General features: G+C 39.3%; 1 protein-coding gene across 8 annotated transcripts in view; it reads left to right on the top strand.

Annotated features, from left to right (window-relative positions):
- Positions 1 to 13,120, top strand: part of MTA1 (metastasis associated 1) — a 225,085-nt gene extending 211,965 nt beyond the window's left edge. For 3 of the 8 annotated variants that reach the window (XM_074213316.1, XM_074213315.1, XM_074213314.1), the window contains 2 exons: positions 6,100 to 6,251; positions 7,089 to 7,175. In XM_074213316.1, coding sequence (XP_074069417.1) covers positions 6,100 to 6,209 — 110 coding nt within the window. In that variant the 3' untranslated portion in view covers positions 6,210 to 6,251; positions 7,089 to 7,175. Of the gene's footprint in view, positions 1 to 4,196; positions 4,229 to 6,099; positions 6,252 to 7,088 lie in introns of all 8 variants that reach the window. The other 5 variants (XM_074213313.1, XM_074213312.1, XM_074213310.1 and 2 more) reach the window with 3 other exon arrangements.
- Positions 13,121 to 14,321: the final 1,201 nt, after the last annotated feature.

Raw genomic sequence — 14,321 nt, 5'->3', positions numbered from 1 at the left:
GGCCTAAGATAATAGTTCTGTTAACCTTCTCTTATTAAAGTTAGCTTTAATCCTAAAGGAGCTAGTAAAGGAAATAACTCATCTACTTTTAAAACTTGTCACTGTATAGCTTCTCCTAACTGAGCTTCTTATGCTCAGATGAGCAACATCAAACGTACTGGTTCTCAGAGCTAACAGGGTTGAAACCCTCTCTTTCCTCTCCCTACCAGTGCCCTGCCATTATATTCAGATTCCCTGGATTTTTTTTTTTTTGAAACCCCAGATTTGGAAAGCCTGAGCTTCTGGGCCCCTAACCCTAGGCACAATCCAGGAGTATATTGTTTTTTATTGGAACCTGATCTTTCTTAGAACAGTTGGAAGTTGGATAATGGCAAAACTTGGTATCCTGGTGTTCAGGAAAGATATTCACTGTATTTTCTCTAAAGGCCAAAAACTGGAAGTCTTCCTTGGATGAAATCTCTTCTACCACAGGTATCCAAATGACCGGAGTCAGACTTAGTTTGCTTTTCATTTCTCAGAGTGCCAGTATTTTTCGTTCCCTTAAAAGATTTAACTTGTTTGACTGATCTGTTGCAAACTCTTCTTTTGCAAACATTTCCTCCTTGTCCAGTACCTAGTGCTACTGCTTTGTGAATACCATTCTGAATAGATGCAGACAAATTATTCTGATGCATCCTGATTGACATATTTTATCTTGAAATAAATTAATAAATAAAATTATTCTTTCTCAGGTAAGCTACTAGTATAGTATCCACTTACCATCAACTCCCTTCCCATGGAGTGAAAATGACTCTCATCTCCTTCTCTGCATCTGATTCCATCTGGAGGGTGGGATCCTGTTGAACATTTCTCCCTACTAGTTACAGATCCTTTGTGTAACACTGAGCTATTTTTTTTTCCTTTGCCTTTGCCAATCTGATAGGAACATACTTAGGTAAGTAACTTGGAATGTTATCATGTTTATTTTATATTCAGCCTTTTCCATTGAGTTGCCCAAGAGGCCAGTGGAAAAGACCAGACTCTTCCAAAGATCCCTTCCTAAGTATCTAGTCTAAAGTTACTCTTTTAAACATTGGACCCTATCCTTTTCTAGGAGAGGACCTATTCTTCCTTTCCCAAAGTCTTGGTGTAGTTAGATATCAGATTTAGAGTTCTAGATTCAAATCCTACACATTCACTTATTAAGTAGCTTTTAAGCAAGTGTTCTCTGCTTTTCTGAGCCTCAGTTTCCTTATTTATAAAATTAGATGTTTGTGCTAAATGATCCCTTTCAACTTTAAACCTTATGATCATTTAAGATTTGTGAGGGAAAGCAGAATATAGTAAATCACTAATAGGCACAGGGTGCTTGAAAGGCTAATGATTCTCTGCCCTCCTCACCGAACTTTGTGATAAACCAGGTTAGATTTCAAAACCTACTAGTTCTTTATAATCTATCATTGGCTAAGCGAGGCTGAGGGAAAGGACTGTAACATCAGCAGATTCCTAAATTCTTCACTGCTGATGGAAAGCATAGAAATTGTGTGTGGTATCCAGTGAAAATCATATATTAGAATGAAGTCTTCACTTTTTCTTTCTTTAATCCTTTGGTGACCCATGATTTTTTTTTTAGGTAATCCAAGAATACATTGCTTTTTTAAAGAAAGAGAAGAGACCATGTTGCATAATAAAGTCTTGGAATAGTGAAAACCTGGATTCCCTGGCTTCCCTCTAAGACTTTTGAGTTGCAGAGCAAGTGCCAACCTACATTAGTAGAAAGTAGTTCTTCATTGGAAGTTCCTCTATATCAGTGAAATCATAGATTTAGGGTTTGTTTTTTAAAGTCCGAAACCAAACAGATCAAAAAAAAAGGATTTGTCAAAGAGCATTGATTCTAAAATTAAAACATTTCCTGTATAGAAGGTTAGAGTTATTAAACTCCCAAAGAGATTTAACTGTTATTTCACTCACTTATTCATTTGCTAGTTTCCCAGAGTTTTTAACATTGTAAAGTAAGGCCACAAGATACCATGTATATTTCTCAGTATGTAAACATGGTTATCTTCATCAAATAATAATGAAAACCAATTTCCAGTGTTGCAGTGACATGTAATTTTTCCCCCAATGTTTTTAAAGAGAACTGCTTCCAGGAAAAAGAAGCAAGCACTCATTTTCCCCCTTTATTTTTCCTACTTAACAATCCTAAACTTTTTTAAATAGAACTTTTATTATTGTGAGCACAAGAGTCTTTGAAGACTGTCTGAAACAGGACATACAGATACTTAGAATTTTAGATTATATATCTCAGCTCATTGGGGGGGTAGGGGAGGGTGCTGTTTACTTTTTCACAACTCACCGGTAGCATTTGTTTGGGAAGACTGGGCCCTAAAGGTAGGTGATCCTTAGTGTAATAATAGTGCACAAATGGTGGGGAGGAACAGTTGACTAAAGGAAACTGAGATTTGGTTTGGGGAAGTAAATTACTAACAAACAATGTATGCGTCAGCACACATTTCTCTATTGGTTGTAATTTCAGATTGCCAAATCCAGCAGAACACTTATTTTGGGGACAGAAAGTGCAGAGCCTGGAAGAGAAAGTGACCCTATGGTACTAAAGGATAGCATTCTGAATAGTCAATGGGAACAACAGAGCAGAGTTTGAACCCCCTCAGCCTATTGGATTAGGAAGTTCTCTGTTGTTATGAGATTCAAGCTATTATGATATTACAAGTGAGGTTCTCTCAAGAGTATGGTAATCAACCAACCATAGAAAACTAGAAAACTGAGGGGAGCATGAGAATAAGTATAGGAAAAATTTTAAATTACAGCTACTATTACATAGGTAAATATTAACTCTGAAGATTCTGTCTGTGTGTGTGTGTGTACCTGTGTGTAGCAGGAGATTGTAAGAATTTTTTCCTAAATAAGTTCAGGATTACTGAGGACTCCATGTAGTAAGACTTCTGGACTTCCTAAAAAAGTAGTTTTCCCAATGTTTGGGTTATTCTACATAAATAGATAGCAATTACAGATTTGGATAATTTCTTCCTGTTTTTTAATGCCCCACTATTCTTCCATACAGACAACCTGGAGAATAGGCATTCTTGCTTTCTATCCATCAGGTGGAAATGAAAGGGATCTGATTCTGGAGCAAGCAGGAGCCATGAATCAACTACCTCTTGTTTGATCTTCCAGTACTTATGCCTATATAATTTGTGGGTGGGGAGGAGAGAACATAGCTTATCCTGGCTTCCCCTCATCATCCCTCTTCTGTTATGGCAAATTAAGAAGGGTATAGCATTACACAGGGCTTGTTGGGCAGCCCTGCCTCTAGTAACAAATAATGGAGCTAAGAGAAGCCCATAGGATATGTGCCTGATACTTGAATACCATATGGCAAAAAAATGTGGGTACAGTTCAGAATTCCCCAAATATGAACTGGGACTCATGCCTTCAAGAACTTTACATTTCACCAGAAGAGAGGTAGAACTTTATTAAGGGCTAGCTCGTTTGCCTGGGCCTTTAAGGAAGTATCTCAGTCATCTCTGTGCCAATCCACAACTCATCTGCTCATTCTCTACTATTGATTTCTTTGCTTATGGATATTTTGTTACTCTGTAAAGCCCTCATCATGCTCTGTAAAGTTAAATGCACCCTGGAAAGGAAGGAACTGACAGGGTAGAAAGGTAGCTAGCTATTGATTCTAGAAAGCAAAGAAATGTGATTGTCAGACCTTATCTTGTGAGTGAGCCAAGAGTCAAGTCCTGGAGTTAACTCCCTTACCTAACAATGGAGAGAATTTGTGCCAGCCTGAAAGTGAGTGTCTGGCTTGATCAGATCTAACTGGATAGTATCACTGCTTCCTCCTCTGTCCAAGACTAACACCAATCCAGTTTTTCTCAAAAATGCAGGGATTTGGCTATAGCTTGGAAGTAGTTTTCTTTTTTTCTTAGGTATGTTACTTCTATAGCTTCTAGACCCAGAATGTGTGCCTCAGAGACAGTGATTTTTCCCTCTGTAAACCTGGGCTCTCCAGCATATAGTAAAGTTGACTTCCTCAATTCGTGGTGCCCCGTGAAAGGGGTTTGCTAGTCAAAAATATTAGTTTAGAAGGAAGCACAAGTTTAAAACATTGCTATTTTTTAAAATTCTGTATGATTTCTGTCATGGAAGAAATTTGGTGTCTTACAAGCTCTATTCTCTTTCCTGTTTGTTAGGACTGGCTAACCATGGACCAACCAGACAAATGGTAAGAGAGAGAAAACTCTGCCTGTGTCTAGATAGAGCTTCTGTGAAAGCCTTCTCTACCACACATACCTCCTTACTGTCTCCTTTCAGAGAGGCATGGGGAGCTTTACTATTTATCTGCCTGGAACAGGCAGATAGAGATATCACTCTCCAGAGTTTATTCAGGGCATTCTGCTTTGACTGGAACAATTTGTGTTTCCATGGATAGCAAGAGGATGATAAGACAAGTAGCTATTAATAGTAAGCCTGTAGATAATATGAGGAAGAATTTAGAGAGGACTAAGCAAAGCAGACTTGAAACTATTTGGTGTAGGAAGGTATCTGCTGAGAGTAGATCTTCATTGAGTAAGAGTATGAGCAAAGGATAGAATTAAATAGTCCATCTGAGGTATTGTGAAATAGGACCAGGGATGCTAGACTGGCCTTGGCTCTGTCCGTTAGCACTGTGTTTTGGTACTTAACTGTGTGGTCATGGGGTCTGAAATTAGTTTACCAGACCTCCAATTACTCAAGTCATGGTCTGATTTTCCATGATCTATAATTGATGGCTTAGAATGATCATCTAGTGGGCTACCATCTCTCCCTACCTCTTCCTATTGTGTATTTCACAGTCAAACAGAGCCACATGAGCTAGATGCCAAGCACTGATAAGATGTTAGATCTAAAACTATTGTGGAATTTGAGAGGGAACTAATGTTGGGAAGACTTCATTGCAAACCATTTTGCCACCTCTACATCTAGAGGAGACTGGCTACTTTTTTGTATCTGATGACTAAAGTACTCAAGTCTTTTGGGTAAAAGGGAACCACACCCTAACTCTTGGCAGGGCTACAAATAACTTTCCTGCTTCTTTGGTTTGGGAAACATTCTTGAGATGCCAACCAGAACTCAGTGTAGGGCATACCACAGGAACAGCAAACATGGGTGGATCAAGCCATGCAGGACAGGGCAGGACTGATCACCCAATTTAGAATATTTCTTAGGAATCTAATCAGGAATTGGAAACAACAAAAGCTGTCCTTTGCTGACATAGCCTAAAAATTTTCTCCTCACAACATGAGTGTTATGTTAAACCCTATACTGTTCTCTAAGATTCTGAAAATCTGTGACATTGCTGGGGTTGAGGAAAGAAGTGCTTTTATTTGCTTGGTTAAATGGGGGACAGCTAAGTTGTGCTACTGAGATGGAAAAGCATTCCTTTTTGAATTGTGGTATAAAAAGATCTCATTGGATCTCTTTGGAGAGTCAGAATTTGGTAAATATTTGCTAATTAATAATAATAATAATAATAATAATAATGCTTTGAAAAGTGCAGTGTAGCTTAGAGTTGCCATCAGCACTCATATAAGGGTCAGTAAGATATTATGAGGCAGCAGAATTTGGAATGTGTTCTTTAGAAGTACATCTGTCTCCCTTGCCTTCAGTGAACATTCCCTCCCTCAATGACTGCAATGAACCGAGAAGAATACTACTTCCCAAAGCATTCCAATACTCCCTGAAATTATAAGAATCAGTATTAGATTTCCCTTGGTCGGGCCTAAATAGGAGATCTTGAAGAAGAAATATGAGTTATGCTGAGATCCTAGTAACTACATAAAAGTTTTCTTTCATATGAGTAAAGGGGAGAGCTTTTCTCACAAGAATGGGATAAAGAAGTGAGGCTTATAAATGTTTTGTTTCCTCCCTCAATTTCTGAGGTTATACTTTCCTACTCTGGCCTCAACCTCTGAAGTCAGTCTTGAGTAGCCATTTAGCCATATGGTAAAATTGTGCCAAGAACGGTCATTCCTTTTCTCCTTCCATATATATATTATCTACAATTATGGACTGGCCATTGGCCATATAGTTATTACATCTTATGTATTGTGTCAGGGACCAAGCCGAAACTTGCTGCTCAATGGGAAATCCTATCCAACAAAGGTCAGATTAATTCGTGGTGGATCCCTGCCTCCAGTGAAAAGGAGGAGGATGAACTGGATTGATGCTCCAGATGATGTGTTTTACATGGCCACAGAGGAAACCAGGTAGGACAGGGGCTTCCTTCAGGTTCAGATGGACCCTCTATCCCCATTATTTAGAATTCATGAATGGAGTGGGTGACTTGCTCTTAACTTATACCATCACTGAAAGTAGTACTTGTGGGGAGAAATGGGCTTTTCAGGACTCCAGTTTATAGCCCAAAGAAAAACCCTATCCACTACCTCTGCTTTTTCCCTCTCATCCTCCCTCACCCTAACTTTAGTCCTTTTCTCTAAGACCCTGAAGAGAGAGAGAGAGAGAGAGAGAGAGAGAGAGAGAGAGAGATAGCATTTCCTAACCAACTGCTGGTCCTTCTGAAACAGATTATTTATATACTCTGATCAGATCATTTTGACAACCAAAGATTCTTTCTTCAGAGAGGAAGTATATGGCTCTCACCCTTACTAGCTTTTACCTTTTACCTTTCTGAACCTTCAGTGCCTCATCTATATTGATATCACTCTCTCTGTGCCACAAAGTTGTGAAGAAAACTCTTTATAAGCCTTGAAGCATTACACAAGGGGGAGCTGCTGTCATTTTTTTAAGGCTACTGCCTGTAAGACTGACTCAATTCTCTTCCTCCCTCCATCCTATTCCTCCTCCTCCTCCTCCCTAAACTTCCTCTTTCTCTTTTAAGTCCCCAGTCTTTACCTTTTGAGCTGAGGCACTGAAGCAGAGAGAATTGAACATTGTGTTAGAAAATTGAAAGGTTTTATAAGTCCAAATAGTTTGAATCAGGAAGGACCAGAGTAGATCAAGGGCCCATCTTGAAAACCAGCCTTTCTTTTGTGGGAGGATCTATTTAATAAATATTGTGGCTATTTTTTGTTCTGCATTTGTAGGAAAATCCGAAAGTTGCTTTCATCTTCTGAAACAAAGCGAGCTGCTCGTCGCCCTTACAAGTCCATCATCCTTCGACCAAGCCAATCCCTACAGCTCAGGCAGCAGCCCCTGCCAGTGAATGAGGAACCCATCATCATTGAGGACTAGCAGCTCTTGAGTCCTTCAGATCAGCTTCTCACTCTTGACTGACCTTCTGGAACACTTCTGGATTTGTCCGAAAGACATTTTTCCCACTGCCTTTCTGAAGGCACTGAAGAGGGGAGAATTTGCAAAAGTATTGATTTGCATATTTTAACCTCCTTAAGGAACTTGATTACTTCTGTGACCATAAACTGCTTTTGCCTGTGCACTCTCATTCTTTATCCTTTCCACCCCTCTTCGATACACTTCTTCCTTTTAGCTTTCTTCCCTTTTCCCTTCCCTTCTTTCCCCTTCTCACTTCCCTCTCCCTTTCTCTCCTTCATCCCATTTCCATTTTCCTCTTCCTTTTAGCTTGTGCACTTTTCTTCTCTTCCTCCCTTCTTCTTCCCCCACTTCTATCTTTATTTTTGGGTAACCTCCCCTTTCCTTTCCACTGGCAGAGGACCTGTTCCTTGTGTGGACACATTGGAGAAGAATTGAAGTTTAACTTATTCAGAGAATGCAGAACAGTCCTGTTTAGCTTTTTGTTTACTTTTTGGGTGGAGTGAGACTTGGAATCTTCTTTTGTGTCTCTTTTGGAGCTAGCACTGTTGGGCCTCTCCTTCCATGAGGCTGTGTTGTAAGATTTTGTTCCATTCTGTTGAAGGTGCCATTTTGTTTTATTTTTATTACCTTTTTTGTAGATGAACTTGAGACCTGTAACTCTTATATTTGGAATATTAGAAAAAAGCCAGCAGCAAGTTCAGCTAGTTGTCTTGGGTCTGTCCCTTGTCTTTACAATAATTTTTATATTCAAAACAGAACAAAAAAATAAGTCCCAACCTTTTCTCATCTCTTTAGCACCAAAACTATCCCCTCTCCTTGGCCCCCAGAACACTTGTTGCAAACCCAAAAATCCTGGCAATAGTGCTTGTTCTTGGCCTCTTTGGGTTCATAATGGAGAATGCTGAGAAGCAATGTTCAATTGTTTACTTCTCCTACAAAGGGGTCTAGAAGGCCCTAGGTCCCTGACTTAGTGCCAGAAGTAACTGATGTTGTCTCTTGCCTCTAATCATCACTGAGATATTCTAGCACAAACCACGGGCAAAAGGAGCAGCAGCAAAGTTCAGATTGCTTAGCCCTTTTTCCTTAGCTCCACTTCACCACTATCACCACCCAAGTCCAAACCTTACTGGACTTTGGACTTGACTCAGCACCAGTATTTTAAATATAATGTCCTTAGGTTAGAGGACCCTGGCTTGTTAAGCTACATTACTGAACAGTTTCCATTTTGGAGGGAATTTAATGTTCAATTGGATTTTAATTTGAAAACAGCTTATTTCCCAAAGTCATGTCTTTTCATCAGAACCTGTTTGTGTTTCAGATTTTCATATCTTCTGGCCTTGTTCTGTATTTGAAGGCCTGCCTGATTTTTCTCTCATGTCTCCTCCATGTGGGGCATTTCTGAACAAAAGAAATCTCTACTTGTTTGAACAGATGTAAACTCTCATTTGCAACACATGTTTACTTGTACATGCCCCTGCCTCTGACAGACAACGCATGGAATAAAGCCCTTAATCATTCCTGCCTACTGTGTGGCCATGTGACAGGCCAGGGGACCGCTATGTTGAACCCACTCCAGGTGATAAGGTTTGTTGTCCGCTGGCTGCGTCAGGCACGTGGAAACCCTGCGGCAAAAGACAAGACATTTCCGTTCCCTTCCTTACAGTGCAAATAAATCCACTAATGGAGCTTTTGTGAAACGGTTGTTGTCTCTGTTTGACAATGTTAAGGTAGAAGAGAAGGTAAAAAGGAAGTCACTTCCCTGTATTAGTGGGTGTGGGGAGGTCAATGTGCCAGGCTCTGACTCTGGATCAACATATTTATATGCTATATTTTGGGGAAAAAATCTTGAAGACATTGTCCAAATAATTTGACATTGACAAGAGAGGGAATATAAGCGAGTGATCTCTGGAGCATGCGAACAATGGAGTGAAATAATAGCAATTTCCACAGTGGAAATGGTGAATAGTAAATGAAAACAGCATGAACTTTTGTTCTGGAGTCAGAGAATCTGAGTTCAAGTCTCTAGCTCTGTTACTTCTGTGCTGTGAAATCTTGAACAAGTAATTTAACCTCCCCTGCTGGTAAATGATAATATCTTTGTCACAGAATACTTAAAAGAAACATATCTTGTGAACTTTAGTAGTGGTACACAAATTGTTATTAACTTGGCAAAAAAAAGGAAAATAATTTGGAATCAGAATTTGAAATTCCTAGCTAAAAAGAAAGAAAAAGAAATTTGCTGACTTCCCCTCCAAATCCAGAACAGACAGGTCAGGTGCTTGCAAGCAAGCTTGTTTGATTAGATCATGTCATTGGTATTGCCAGAGTTAATGATTAAGGCTCTGTCCCAAGAATTAGTATTTCATAAGAAAAAGTTCTGTTTCTCAGCCCCATCCAGCTTACCTGACTCTATATGTATTACTACATACCTCAGCCTCTAAAAGTCAAGAATAAATGATGAAGAAAGAATGGGATGGGAAAGGAAGAAGGAAATTATCCACATAGAGAAGGAAATCCCTGTCTTCCAAAATTCACATATGATGTGATACTAGCAAAAGAATGTTTGGAAAGAGAAACTTCTTATTAGCTGTGTGACCCTAGGCAAGTGACTTGTCCAGGAAACTGAGGCAGACTGAAAGATGGAAATAAATAGCAAAGGGTTGTGGTGAGGATCCAATGAGATATTTGCAAATAGCTTACACAGTACCTTGCGCTTAAGTAGATGGTTAATAAAGGTTTGTTTCCTCCTCTTTCCCTAAAAAAGTATAGGTCCTCCACTATCTTTACATACCACAATTTATTCAACTATTATGCATTTTGTGGTGAACCTTTGAGTGCTTTTTATTTTTACCATTAGAAATAAAGTCATAAATTTTAAAAAGAAAGAAAAACTCATGGATTATATTATATAACTCAGACTTCTAGAACCTTAGAGCTAGAAGATACCTCAATTACCTAGTCCAAATTCTTCATTCAATTCAAAAAAATAGTCCCTAAATAACTAAGGTACTGCATTAACGACTTCTACCTAGTGTAGAAATCAGTTCTCTTTGTATCCTCCCTGATAGGTTTCTATCTGTGTGAATGCGTCTAGGAACTACTCACCTTCTAGCCCCAGGGGAGTAATTGGGGAGGCTTTATAGAGTGTGATGTGCCTCCTGGCTAGAGAATGGGTTGGAGGAAAATAAAAGAAAGAAATTTGGTATATAATCATTTGCTATGACAGTAACAATCTATCCCAGGTCTTTAGAGACAAATGCCCATGTAAGGCAATATCAATATCAAAGGTGCCCCCCCTGAATTGTCCAATTCTATTCCTAAGTGGAGACCCATAAGGAAACCAAGTACCTTTCTCTTAGGTGGACCCATCACCGCAACTCTTTGGAACTACATCTGCTGGCTTTCTCCCCCATTCTTCGTTGTCATCTTTGTCCACCAGGATGCCCTTAGCTATTATAGTAGCTATTGGATTTGGACCTTTTGCTTACCAGGTGTGTGTGTGTGTGTGTGTGTGTGTGTGTGTGTGTGTGTGTATTATCACCCTCTAGGAGGTTATAAAGGCATAGAAACTATTCAGCCTAGAGAAAAAAGGACTTGGCATAAGATGATCACTGTCTTTCCAATACTGTAGAACTGAGAGAATAGTAAGTTACAGTAAGAAAGACTGAATGGCTATCAAAATTAAGTTCTTCAACATTGGAAATGATGAGTTGGAAGCTTTATATAATGTATTAAAGGATACTGTACTTATTGTAGGAGACCAAGAGTCTAGTTCAGGCTGTGATTAAATGTGTGATTTTGGGTGAATCCCTCTCCCTCTCAGAGCCTGTCCATATCTGTCAAAAGCGTGAAGTGCATCTTTAAAAATACCTTGTCTCTGATTTATAAGAAAATAGTACTGGAAACCCAGGCATAGTCAGGGAAAATGCACACCATACTTGTGAAATACAAGTAAAAGTAGCTGAGCAAAGCTGAGGACCTACTAGTTACTCCTTAAATATGAATACAAAGTCTAATCCTAGTGGTCCCTGGTCTCTTAGTGGGAGACTACACAAGCAAGTCTTGCCAAGAATGGAAAGAAGTGGTCCTTTGTTCAGAACCCAGAGCTGAGCTCTAGCAGGTAGTCAAGCAAAGTAAAGATGAGAGGAAAATGACCAAGCCTGGTTGCTTGGATATAAACTAAATGGCCTGGACATAACATGGGCCTCCTAAAAGTTTCTAAATTCTTAAAATCATAGACAATAGAAAGTTACAGAAACATCCCTGAGAGGTTAAGTGCTTCCTTATTCTTGTTCCCATTCTCTTAAAAGACTCCAAACTCCTTGGTACAAAAATAAGTCCTGGTCCCCAGAGGACCCCACACTCTCCAGGATAGGGTAAACTGGTGTTGCCTTGTCATTGACTGGCTGGGCTAAAGACATCAAGAACCTATTCTAAAAAGGCTGTGGTGGCCTCAGAGACATGAATTGAGGTTCAGTGATTAGGGCAATTTAGAAATTAGTCATTTGGGCAAAAGTCTGTTAAGAAGGTACAGCACTCAAGTTGATATGGTTTATTGAAACCCAAGCCCATGAGATCTGTCATGATGGAAAGGACTGTGCATCGGAGTCGAGAGATTGGGTTGTATGATGTCTCAGTTCGAACATTGCATTGTGCAAACTGAGCAAATCACCTCACCTCTAGTTCCCTGTCTATAAAATCAGGATAATAGTATTTGTTCTACATATTGCTCAGGGCTATTGTGAACAAAATGCTTTGTATATCATAAAGTGCCATAAATACAGTTTTTAATCACACATCCACAGTCTTATCTGTTGAATTTCTATTCCCAAGTAGTGATTGTAATCACTTATGAGGAGATCAAAGGCCCTGTCCTGCTTTATACCTTCGAAAATAAAGGATCCTAAACCTCCAGTGGTTAAATCTTGGTCAGGATCATGTAAAATTAGGGAGCACTTGAAGAACCCCTCCCTAAAACCCATTCATGCTCCAATTCTTATGGTACTGTGCCATGGTGTTGGTGTGGAACTAAAATATTTCTCTCAAAAACCCAGTAAAATTTCTGGTTCTTCCTGCTAGTTCAAGAACTTTGGTCAAAAAACACCAAGAGGAGGAGGAGGGAATTATGTTCTCTTTACTAGCAGTTACTAAATTGATGATATAATGGAGTATCCTTTGATTTCTTTGAGAAGCTGCTTTCTAATTAATCTATAGCCTTACATGCCCACCTTTTTATTGGAATTCACAGCCACCCTATGATTGTAAGTCAATAGTAGCTCTCACTCTGTCTCCTACACTCACATAGTTGTGAAGTTATTCATGTACTTCAGCATGAACAATTTAAGCTTTCAACCCTAAATCAACCCACTTTGAGTCTTGGCTGTTATAACAACTTTGTTTACTCCCCCAGAAGGTATTCTGTTTCTTCAGCAGAAGTTAAATTGTCAATGAAAACATCACCCACTCATCAGACACCTTGGAAGTTGAGGTACAGACAAGTCTAATTACTTCTAGGGCCAAACAGTAAGAAGAGGCTGTCCTGGGCAGGTATATCAACTTTATCATACTTTTCTTGGTCTGGAAATTTGACTATTCTCACTACTCCACTTCCAATCCCTCCCCCTCCATCAGCATTCCTAATAGAAATGTCAGGCTTCAGCCCACAGACAGAAGGGAAAAAAACCAACCACCAAGATTTTAATGAACTGAAGTTCAATGAGTCAACTAGTATGGAATTATAAGAGGATGGGGGTGAGGTGTTGCTCATGTAGACCATGTGTGTCCACATGGGTCTTCCTGGAATGTGGCTCACAGGGAAGCAGAAATAGGTACCTCTAGAGTACTCCACTCACCCTTCTCCAGGGGAGATTGATTCTTACTGGGGGGGGGGGGGAGGTGCAGTTACCAAAAACTGGCTACTATGTTCCCAGAGAAAGAGTACTGGGGCAATGAATATTCTTAGTCTAGGAGAAATTAATTCTATCCTTTAATGTAAAAATGCCCCTAATCTGTCTATCCAGGGCTCGACAAATTCCCAACAAATGTCAATTATGCAATGAACACAGAAATCAGAAGGTATACAGACAATATGCCAAAAAACAGTGAATGAGCTCTCTCACTTGGAGCAAAGTTTGAGATTGAATCTCAGCTCACCAAAAAAAAAAAGTAACACCAAAAATGGAAATCCCCCAAAGTCTCTAGTGTAGCAAGCTAGAGATAGGGACATGATTAAGGTACCAGTACCTCTGCATGTCTGCTTCTTTCCAGTCTCTCTCCCTTCAGGGACCAAAAGAGCCTGGAAATCTGTCTGCTCCTCATACAAGTGAATATCAATCTCCACCAATAATGAGGTTTCTATGCAAATGGATTTTGAACCATTAAATAATAATCTTTACATAGGAGAAAGAATACAAGATCGAACCTAAAAAAAAGAAACTTAGGGCGGCTAGGTGGCGTAGTGGATAAAATACTGGCTCTGGAGTCAGGAGTACCTGGGTTCAAATCCAGTCTCAGACACTTAATAATTACTTAGCTGTGTGGCCTTGGGTAAGCCACTTAACCCCGTTTGCCTTGCAAAAAACTTTAAAAAAAAAAAGAATACAAGACTGAGATCAAAAAACCTACATGTGACAGAACTCAGAAATCCTGGGATATAGTTCCTTGCCTCTCAGCCTGTTATCTGAAAAAAAATGGAGATAATACTTTCACTATTCATTGTAATCCATGCCAATAATAATAAATAGCATTAATGTGGTATGTTAAGATTTGCAAAACATTTTACTTATATACTTATTTGATTCTTGTAAAAACCCTTTAAGGCCATTATCTCCATTTTACAAATAAGGAAACTGAGGCAAAGAAAATAAATGACTTGCTCAGTCACACAACTGTTGTCTGGGCCAGTCTTTTTTTTCCCCCAAGCCCAACACTATTAACACTGTGACTTCACTGCCTCCACTATATAACTATGTGTTCTATATAAATATGAAAAGTAGCCTCTGAATCAGGAAAACCTCTGTTCAAATCCCACTTCTGGCATATTTACA

The sequence above is a fragment of the Macrotis lagotis genome, chromosome 1 (assembly GCF_037893015.1).
Source record: "Macrotis lagotis isolate mMagLag1 chromosome 1, bilby.v1.9.chrom.fasta, whole genome shotgun sequence".
Classification (NCBI taxonomy): Eukaryota; Metazoa; Chordata; class Mammalia; order Peramelemorphia; family Peramelidae; genus Macrotis; species Macrotis lagotis.
Note: the sequence above shows the minus strand (reverse complement) of the source record. Positions and strands in the feature narration are given on the sequence as shown.